At 45.0% G+C, this 10,811-nt stretch overlaps 2 protein-coding genes across 2 annotated transcripts; both read right to left on the bottom strand.

Annotated features, from left to right (window-relative positions):
• Positions 1 to 6,263: 6,263 nt before the first annotated feature.
• Positions 6,264 to 6,611, bottom strand: LOC136386261 (histone H2A-Bbd type 1-like). Its single transcript, XM_066357755.1, has one exon. It carries the CDS (start codon positions 6,609 to 6,611, stop codon positions 6,264 to 6,266), a length of 348 nt encoding a protein of 115 aa, XP_066213852.1.
• Positions 6,612 to 10,156: 3,545 nt separating this feature from the next.
• On the bottom strand, positions 10,157 to 10,501 carry LOC136386260 (huntingtin-interacting protein M-like). Its single transcript, XM_066357754.1, has one exon. The coding sequence runs from the start codon at positions 10,499 to 10,501 to the stop codon at positions 10,157 to 10,159; it is 345 nt and encodes a 114-aa protein (XP_066213851.1).
• Positions 10,502 to 10,811: the final 310 nt, after the last annotated feature.

Raw genomic sequence — 10,811 nt, 5'->3', positions numbered from 1 at the left:
CTGCCTGGTCAGGCATGATGATTGTTCTTAACTTAAGTTGTAACCCAATTTGTTCCTGGGAGGTGGCAGTTGGAAAGTCCCCCTACTACATTGCCATCTTTCATTCCTGACAGTTCATTATTAGTGTATAAAAATACCACTGATTTCTTAATATTAATTTTATATTCTGCTACCTTGCCAAATCCATTTATCACGTCTAGAAGATTTTTGATCAAGACTGTAGCACTTTCTATGTACACTATAATGTCATGTAATGATGGTTTTATATCATCTTTTCAAATTTGGGTACCTTTTATTTCTTCTTTTCTGATTGCTGTTACTAGGACTTCTAGTACTATGTTTAATAATAATGGTGAACCAGAATCTATAAAAGGAGCCCACACAGAATTTGGTGATGAAGAGAGGTGAGGTTCCTTTCTGTGAGAAAGAGAAGGGAGATCTCATACCTGCTGGACTCCTTTGGGCATGTTGCTTATGAGGCTAGCCTAGTCTAACATTGGTGCAGTCTGCCACGCACTATTGGTTGTGTTGGTTCTGGGGTCTCATGGGTGGAGTTCTGGTACGTGTTGATGTGAGACATTGTTTGCAACCCACTGTGTGCTACCTGTCTAGAGCTACCACTCTGTTCCCTGTTTCTGTCTGCATTTTCTGTGCCTGGGTTTGTGATGGAAGGCTCAACTTGCTTTGATCTGACAAGAGCTCAGTAAAAGGGCCCAAGTTCCTTAAGAATTGCCTTCACTTTTTAGCTCTCCATTTCTTCTTGCAATTTCCTGGTCTTTCCACAGATTGTTCTGTAGAAAGACTATAGAGTGGGCTCAAATTGGCCTCACCCCAGCAACCATTCCACAGGTTTCGAGCTTTTTGGTTTAGGGCAACTGAGATCAGGAGGACACATTAGTGGGACTCCCTACTTTGGGGGTCTCTTGGTCAGGAACTCAGTACAGTACGGGAAAATTGGCCCTTACTGCAGGTTCTAATTACTCAGCCACTGCTGGATACTCCAATTTTATTTCTCCCTAGTGAGGTGAGCTGCAATTTTAGATTTGGTGGGGCTGACATTCCTCTCCGCAGAAGTTCTCTCAGTTGGGGATCCCCCAGTCTCAGGTGGAATTTGCCTTAGTTGGTTTAGCACCTGACTAGCTTTCCCTTTGAATATGTTGCTAGTAAGGGTAGCTGAAACCTGCTCTTATGTTCTCTGTTGCTGGCCTCTGGATATGTTGGTTCTGGGCCTCTTAGGAGGGAAGCTGGTACAGAGCAGTGTGATGCCCTCAGCAATCTTTTTGGAATTGTAAGCAGTCCAGTTTTTGGCTGCCTCTGCTGGGCTTACGTGCACATGAAAGAACTAAGCTGCACATCTAGGCTGGGTTTTACCAGCCCCAGGCCTGAGGACAATTCAGCAAAAGGCCCAAAGCTCCCTGAGAACCACCTTCTGCGTCCCTCTGCTAACTGCTTATTGGGTTTGGCTCCTGAAAAAACCTCTGGTGGAATCTAGAGGCTGGGGCAAGTTTGGGATTAGGAAAGGTGGTGGGTTACCACTTCAAGGCCCCAGGTGTTGTTCTGTCCTGAATTTTCTTCACAGATCTTAATAGGGTATGGCCACCAGGAGTCTGATCTTTGTGGTCTCTGAAACCCAGAGATTTGGTCTGTTCACAGTCTGGACAGTTTCTACTGAATCTTACATTGGGCAGAAGCACCAGAAATATTCTTAAAATAGTGGGTGGAAAAGTTCTGGCCTCCATGCCAAACAACTGAGTTACTGTCACCCCCTGGGTTCTCTCATCCCCCTACTTCCTTGCCAAGGTTGCTTACTTCTCAGCAGGCCCCAATCTCTATAGGGTGGGGCAATAGAAATTCCAGAAGTTGGGGCATTTGTTTTCCTCCAGGCTGATGCCTCACAGAAGGGACTGTTTCACTTATGAAAGATCACAACTGTGGTATTAGAGAATGATTCAGCACAGGGGTTCTGGTAGCTGTTCCCCACTGCATCTCTCCCCAAGATCATCAACTTAACACTCTCCTCATGTGACTCTAGTCATTTTAACCCTCCCTTCGTCAAAGCCCAGAGTAAGTGGCTGTGAATGAGATTTTCTGCATTGGCCATTTAAATAGGTTCCTGCTTCCCTGAGATCTCCTTTCTCTTTCTCACAGAGAGAAACCTCACCTCTCTTCATCACCAAATTCTGTGTGGGCTCCTTTTCTAGATTCTGGTTCTTTAGGCTGGGACACCCAAACTGGGGCTTAGAACCCACACCTCTCAGGGCAAACCTCCTGGTGGCTGCATGTTCCTGGGAACAGAGGCCACCCTTTTCATGTCTCCATCCTTCGTACTAGTCTCTATGTGACTTCTGTGAATCTTTTATAGACTCCTTTTAGTCTTAAATTGGTTTTTCGGGATGATTGTTCTTAAATTTAGTTATAACTCCAGTTTGACACTGGGAGGAGATGAGTGAAACTTCCATCTGCCTACTCCATAACCATCTTGGTCTGTGTTTTTTCCCATTACTTTACATGACCTTATATTTATAAAATTATTCTGAGTCCATGGCCTTATAGTGACCACAAGACTTTCTGTTATGTATAAGTGAGGAAATATTTGTGAAGCTTGCTCAAGTTTCATGATTGATGAGGAAAATAACTATTTTCATTGAGTTTAGTGAGATAAGGAAAATAAATTTGCTTTAATAATTATAATCTATGAGTCCCATTTGATCAATGTCATCATTACTAATATATTTTCAGTCAAGATGTTATGAAAAGTAGAATTGTTAATGTTATATTTTTTGTTAAAGTCTTATGAAAAAGGTTGAATGACTGCTTTACTATTATTCAAAATAGATTATGTACCAAAATAGATTGTATATTTTGTGAATATATTTAACATTACCAAACTGTACACTAAAAGTGATTAAGATGATAAATTTTGTTGTGTTTTGTACTGTAATTTTTAAAATTCAGAGAACTGTGCAATAAAATATGTGCATTAGCCTGACCTGTGGTGGCAGAGTGGATCAAGCATTGACCTGGAACATTGAGGTTGCTGGTTCAAAACCCTGGGCTTGCCTAGTCAAAGCACATGTGGGATTTGATGTTTCCTGTTCCACCTCCTTCTCTCTCTCTCTCTCTCTCTTTTCTAAAATGAATAAATAAATACAAATAATTAAAAAATATGTGCATTATATTTTGCATAAATTATGCCACAATAAGGTTGATTTCAAGAAACCTTATCAAATTGCATATTTTAGGTTGCTGCAGTTTATTGAATATAACTTACATCTCAGTAAAGTGGAAAAACTTTAAAGAAGTCACACAATTATTTGCAGTTGCTTCAATATCTCATGTTCTCTCATGCCTTGGTGCTATAATCCATAGTACTCCTTCTCCTTAGGACTATGATGGCAAATAAAAACTGCCCACTTTTGCAGTGCTGGTCAACCTGGTCCCTCCTGCCCACTAGTGGGCATTCCAGCTCTTATGGTGGGCCAATCGCAGCGCCCTTTGGTTGCTCCACTACCGCCCACCATGAAAGCTGGAACTCCCACTAGTGGGCAGGAGGGACCAGGTTGACCAGCACTGCAAAAATGGGCGGTTTTTATTAAAAGGTTCGCCATCACGGCCTTAGAACATACCCTGTTCCACACCTCCATTATCCCACTTTGCCAGGCCAACTCTTTCCTTATCTTTTAAAATGAGTTCTAACGTCTGCTGGTTCTAGAAAACATATTCTCACAAAATCTGAGCTAGTTGCCTTCCTAATTGTTCCCATAGCATTCTATTCTTTTTCTTTTTCTTTTTTTTTTTTTTTTTTTTTTTGTATTTTTCTGAAGTTGGAAACGGGGAGCCAGTCAGACAGACTCCCGCATGCGCCCAACCGGGATCCACCCGGAATGCCCACCAGGGGGCGATGCTCTGCCCATCTGGGGCATTGCTCTGTTGCAACCAGAGCCATTCTAGTGCCTGAAGCAGAGGCCATGGAGCCATCCTCAGTGCCCTGGCCAACTTTGCTCTAATGGAGCCTTGGCTGTGGGAGGGGAAGAGAGAGACAGAGAGGAAGGAGAAGGGGAGGGGTGGAGAAGCAGATGGGCACTTCTCCTGTGTGCCCTGGCCGGGAATCGAACCTGGGACTCCTGCACGCCAGGCCAACACTCTACCACTGAGCCATCTGGCCAGAACAGCATTCTATTCTTAAATGAATTAGAACATGGAATAAGAGTATCATCAAGATGTTCATGTTCCATGTAAAAAGTCAGATTGGGGAGTTCCCACTAGAGTCCTCATGGCTTGGCTACTGAGAGATTTCAGAGTATCTGTCATGACCCTGGTCAAAATAGCTTAAAGATTCTATCTTAGCCCATGCTCAGAAATTTGATCCTTATCAGCACACTCAAAGTAGATCATGGATCTAGTGACATTAAACACATTCACAAGACACAATAAGAATAATACATTCCAAGAACCAGAATGCAGCAAGTGCAGACAAGCAGCACATTTTCTTCTCCTGCAGGCACAGAATTCTCTTCACTTTATACTCAGGACATGGCCAAAAAGCATTTGCTCAATTTGTGAATTCTATGTCGCACCAGGGAAAGGTCTAAGATTCATAAGTAGAAATCATAGGTAGTAAATCATTGTTCATTACTACCATGACAAGAGTTAAAAAATGTGTTGGACTATTTCAAATATTATATATATTTCTTGTGATTGGAACCGCTTGAAATAGTTGACTACCCCTCTGCCATGACAAAGAAGATGATGTAAAGCATCTTAATATAAAACAGTCTTATGGTCACTAAAATTCTGTCCTACAGGGAGGGAGACATATTCAGCTACTTAGAAGGGCATACTCTGTGCCAGCCACTGTGTTATACAGCAGTTACCAGCACACATTGACTTAATATTTGGGAAAACCCAAACATTATCCTCAATTTATACACGAGGGAACTGCTGATCAGAGGGAACAGATGAATATACAGTATCCCATGGCCAGAAAGTAGTGACCTGGGATGCCAAGCCAGGTCCTCTGGTTTCATTGTTGAAGTGACTAGGCAGCCTCTGACCAGCCCTCTATGACAGGACAGGAGGCAGCAAGAGGGTGGACCTCAAGCATATGATAAAGAAAATGTCAAATGTGGACAGTCACTGGCAGGGAGATAGGATGTTAGATCATTTGGTGTAACTTTTTTTTTTAACTTAAAATAGCACTTGCGAGTATTTGTAACAATTATATGCACTTCTGAGTCCATGACTTGGAACAGAACTCACATAAAACATACTTAAACCTGTCCATACATGTCTTCAACCATTGAAAATTGTATGTTCTCTATTTAATATGAACAGATTAGGTGTTTTCATGTGTGAATGGGATTAATAATTGTGTTTATGATTGAGAACATTTATAATTAAATAAATTAATAAATAATAACCAATAAGAATTGCTTGGATTGCCTATCATCATCCAGAAAATAGCTTTTATGTAATTTACCAGTGTTCACAAGAGCAGACAGAGAAATATATTCTACAGAGTACCACAGCACTGGTTAATAATCTCTGTCTCAAGCCGATCTTTTGGAATGAGTCAGGGTATAAATAAATAATACATGAAATCAGCATGAGCATAATTCCTTATGTGTCGTTTTCTTTATGGTTTTACCATCACTCCTCAATCTTTATGTAAAGCCACAGTCCCATCAAGTTCATTCCAACTGCTATGCTGCCCTCCTTACCACTGGCAGTGCCACTACCTCCCACATTTACATGTTCTCAATCATAAATAAATCTTTGACACCCCAGTCATGGTCTTCAGCCCACCCCATCTGCCACCCTCATTCTGGGAGCCCCCTTCCAACCTCCTGGCCTCACAAGCCTCAACTTGCTCAGAAACAATGAGGAAGTCTTCTGACCCTCCCAACCTTGGAAAGCTACTCCCACCAGCGCCCCTTCCCACACCATCACCTTAGGAACTGCTCCCTAAAATACCTGATTCCAGCATCCCTCACTGACCGTGCCTTCCACCCTTCAACCTCCCATGAGCTATCTCCTCCTGGATGCTTATCTCACACACACTTCCCACTCAGAGCGACAGAAACAGAGGAGTCAGAAGCTCATCTGCATATTTAAACACTTTAATGGCATTTGCTGAAAATGGGAGGCCTCCCTCACCCATGGGAAGTCTGGGGGACTAGATTAGAGTCTTTTAGAGATCTGCAGGCTCTGGGACCCAGGCATCACAATTTCTTACTGGGTGAAGGAATCCCGTCATCTCAAGTTTAGGTGTCAAGCTGGAAGAGGCTGCGCAGCAACGGGTTTCTTTCTGCTACTCTCACCAAGTCTTGTGAGGTGATGCGCCCCCTGTGATGGTTGTCAGCCTCCTTGCTCATCAGCTCCAGGATGTAGGACACCACGAACTCAAGAATGCCAGCGAGGAAAACAGGGGTAACGGAGGACCGGCGCCTAGCATAGCGACCACTTCGCAGGTGGCGGTCCACGTGACTCACTGAGATTTGCAGCTCGGCTCTTGGTGTGCGGGAGGGGGCACGCTTCTGACGTTGGTGCCGGTCTCTTCTTTCCCTAGGAGTGATGTCTGCTGCATTTTCCTGGGATTGGGATTGGCCCATCTAGATTGTCCTGACGGTCGTGACCTCTCTAGATACCAGGGCTTATTCCTCCTGCTCACCTATCTCTGTGCTCAAGGCCACCACGTGGTCAGGGAGCTGCCTTTGTGACAAACTGACATTGTGACATCACTGGTCTCCCCTGGGCCTTGACCAGGACTGGCCTAGAAATGTCCATTATAGGACACTGGTTTCCATGGTAACTTGACTCACTTTCTCAAAAAACTCTTTCTACCTGACTTTAGCATCCAAGAAAAATATGTATGTTTCAATGGAAAACGTTTCCCCGCCTATGGGAAACTCATCCAGGTTGGCTGGTTCTAGCCTCGGCCTGTCGTGGTGTCCTTTTATGTCCCTCTGTAAGGTGCAGGTCACTGACAGACATGCACCTCCTCCAGTAGAAGCTCAACTGTCCCGTCCCACACAGTAAACACAGTAATCACACCAATTTTGTCTCTCTTTACATAGTCATCTCACTATCCGTGATTGATCACTATTCCTGTTTCTTTTTTCTTTTTTTTTTCTTTTTGTGTGTGTGTGTGTGTGTGTGTGTGTGTGTGTGTGTGTGTGTGTATTTTTCTGAAGCTGGAAACGGGGAGAGACAGTCAGACAGACTCCCGCATGCGCTCGACCGGGATCCACCCGGCACGCCCACCAGGGGCGACGTTCTGCCCACCAGGGGGCGATGCTCTGCCCCTCCGGGGCGTCTCTCTGCCGCAACCAGAGCCACTCTAGCGCCTGGGGCAGAGGCCAAGGAGCCATCCCCAGTGCTCGGGCCATCTTTGCTCCAATGGAGCCTTGGCTGTGGGAGGGGGAGAGAGAGACAGAGAGGAAGGAGGGGAGGGGGTGGAGAAGCAAATGGGTGCTTCTCCTATGTGCCCTGGCCGGGAATTGAACCTGGGTACCCCACACACCAGGCCGACGCTCTACCACTGAGCCAACCGGCCAGGGCTCTTTCTTTCTTTCTTTTTTTTTTTTTTTATAAATAAATTTTTATTTTAATGGGGTGACATCAATAAATCAGGGTGCATATATTCAAAGAAAACATTTCCAGGTTATCTTGTCATTTAGTTCTGTTGCATACCCATCACCCAAAGAGAGATCATCCTCCATCACCCTCTATCCAGTTTTCTTTGTACCCCTCCCCCTCCCCCTCTCCCTCCTCCCTGCCCTCCACCCCCCCGTAACCACCCCACGCCTGTCCATGTCTCTTAGTCTCATTTTTATGTCCCACCAATATATGGAATCCTGCAGTCCTGTTTCTTTTTGAAAGAACTTAATCATATTGATCCATTGTATAGCCACAGAAGCTGATGTGCCCCAAATAAACTACACTAGGAGAGACCAGAACCTGGTGAAACTCCACCTTTGGTTGCTCGGGAGAGGCCCGCTGGCCGACTCACATGAGTAGAAGAGGAAGAGTTGACTTAGCTCTAGTAAGGAGGGCCCCAAGGCTCTCTAGAACAAATCACCAAGGAGCCAGAGCAGTTCCCCAGACGGTCAAGGCCTATCTGCTCCAATGTCATGCTCTGAGGGCCCCTTATTCTGCCAAAAAACGACAGCCAGATAGAGGCAGAGGAGGCTGGTAGAAATAGAAGCTGCTGAAGAGTCCATTGCTGCCTCTGGCAGCTCCTGAAACCCCCTCGCATGACTATCACTGAATTACTAAATTAAAGAGTAGGAAACCTGAAACAATTGTGAAGTGGACATCTGACAATGCTGTTTCTGTAAATATCTGGTGTACTTGGCGTTGCGTGTGAAGAAAGGTTCTGTGGATGTATACAAGCAGGTATTCCAACGGCCTTTAAGCCTATTGGGCTGAATCTCAGGCCACTCCTGTGAAGCAAGTAAAGGCTACACCGTCCCCAGCAGCTCTCAGAGGTGGTGGAAGGAGGCAGGAGCGGCTGACTCACCAGCCAGAGGGCAGCTGAGAGGAAATCGGGGTGAGGACGTTTGGGACCCCAGGGGTACCTCTGCCCCTCCCTCCACGTGGCGCTCTTCCGAGTGTCCACAAAGCTCAGCAGACCATGGTTTTCACAGCCAGTGTGACCCAAGTCTCACGCAGTCACAGAGAACCAGGCTCAGTGGGACCTTGCGGAGCACAGCTAAGAACCGGGCCTACCGAGAGGAGACACCACGCAGCTGTTCCACAGGGCAGTCTCTGTGCCAGGCCCTGTGTTATATAGAGCAGGTCCTGACACGCATTGACTTAATCTTCAGGAAAACCCAAACATAGAGAATCTCTAACTCCATTTTACCCACAAGGGAGCTGCTGCTCAGAGGGACCAGATGAATATCCAAGGTCTCATGGCCAGAAGGGCAGAGCAGGGATGGCCCAGCCAGATCCCCTGAGCCCATTGTGAAAGCGGCTAGGCAGCCTCTGTCCAGCCATTTTTGACAGGACTGGAGGCAGCAAAGGGCGGAGGCTGGGGGTGAATAATGGCGAAAACCTCCAGTGTTGACATTCATACCAGAAGGCTTGTTTTCTAGGACACTTAATGCGGTATCTTTTTTTTTTTTTTTTAAACTTAACACAGCACATAAATGTGTTTGTAAGACTTATATATGCTTTTGAGTCCATCACTTAGGGCAGAATTTAAAGAGAACATACTTGTGTATCTTAAAACATGTATTCAACCACTGATAACTCTGTTACTCTATTAGCTATTGGACAGAAAAATAGGTTTTTCATTTCCAAATAAGTATCATAATTGTGTTTATAATGTAATGTTTAGTAATCATTAAGAACTGCTTGAATTGCACATCTTACACCAGATGGTAGCTTTTGTACATTACTGGTTAATGTACCAGTGTCCACAAAAGAGGACAAGAGATTATATTCTAAAAGGCCGTTAAACACTAGTCAGTAATCCCTGTCTCAAGTCCTTTTGTTTGGAATGAGGCGGGATAAATAAATGAAATCCACCCAACTATAAATCCCTCTATGTACATTACTTTAGGTTTTCCCCACCACTCCTCATCCCTTGTGTAAAGCCCCCGTCCCATGAAGTTCATGACAAGAGCCATGCCACCCTCTGCCCACACCCATTGCCACCACCTCCGATTTTAGATGTTCTGAACCATGAATAAAGCCTTCGGTACCTCAGTCATGGTCTTTAGTCCCACCCCAGTTAACACTATCATTCAGGGAGGGGTCCCCCAAGCAGCAACTCCGCCTCCCACGCAGCCATCCTCCTGGCTTCACAGAATTTGACTTGCTCAGAACCAATGAGGTCTTCTCACCCATAATCTCAGCTAGCTACTCCTACCAGCCGCTCTTCCCACACCACCACCATTAGGAACTGCTTCCTTAAGTTGTAGATTCCAGCATTCCACACTGACTACACCTTTTACCCTCCAACTCCCCATGAGATACCTCTTTCTGGATGTCTCACAGACACTTCCCACTCAAAGTGATGGAAACAGAGCAATCAGAAGCACAACAAGGCATTTCAATCCTTTAATGTTAGTTGTTAACAGAGCTTGACTTCCTCAGCTATGTGACATAGCTACTTGGGCTGCTCTGTTGAGTCTTGCCAGGCTCTGCTTCAGCCCCTTGTTCTGGGTCCCGGCATCTGGTCAAACAGGCCGAAGGCTCTGTTGTTAGGGCCCTGGTTGTGATCTTCGTTGTTGTTTGCTGCAATCTCTGCATCTTGCTCTGGGACCTGCACTCTTTCATTGTTGTCCTCCATGCTTACCATCTCCACAATGTAGTCGGTCAGGGAGTCTAGCATGGCCAGAATCACGTCATCTGCAGATGGATTTGCATGTTGATCTTGTAGAAGGCGATCCACGTAGGTCAGTGGGCACTCTAACTCAGCTATCAAATCACTGACTGTTAAATCAGAGTTCAGAGTCTCAGAGTTGTTGTCATGGCTTTGTTCTTGTGACATGATTGTTGTTGAGTTTGGCTCTGAACCGTCCTTCTTGCTTCTGTAGTTGGACTGGGGCTTCTGAAGACCTCAGTGTTCAGCTCTGCCTTTTATATCCCCTCTAAGTCCCTCATTGGTTAGTGAGCCCTTTGTGACATTTTAGACTTTGAATGTCATTGGTGTCCATTGTTACCTCATCAAGCCTCAGCCTAGAAATGTCCATAATAGGAACCTGGTTACTCTAGTGACTAGCCCCTGATTTTTAAAGGAACTGTTATTTTCTACTTGACTTTAAAATTGTAGAAATAAATGTTTTCCAATGAAAAACATC

The sequence above is a fragment of the Saccopteryx leptura genome, chromosome X (genome assembly GCF_036850995.1).
Source record: "Saccopteryx leptura isolate mSacLep1 chromosome X, mSacLep1_pri_phased_curated, whole genome shotgun sequence".
Lineage (NCBI taxonomy): Eukaryota > Metazoa > Chordata > Mammalia > Chiroptera > Emballonuridae > Saccopteryx > Saccopteryx leptura.
The sequence above is the reverse complement of the archived record's forward strand: the minus strand, read 5'-3'. Positions and strand labels throughout refer to the sequence as shown.

What these genes read in the sequence shown, in the direction of transcription:
- LOC136386261 (XM_066357755.1), bottom strand. Translation starts at nt 6,611, where the DNA reads ATGGGCCAATCCCAATCCCAGGAAAATGCAGCAGACATCACTCCTAGG.
- LOC136386260 (XM_066357754.1), bottom strand. Translation starts at nt 10,501, where the DNA reads ATGTCACAAGAACAAAGCCATGACAACAACTCTGAGACTCTGAACTCT.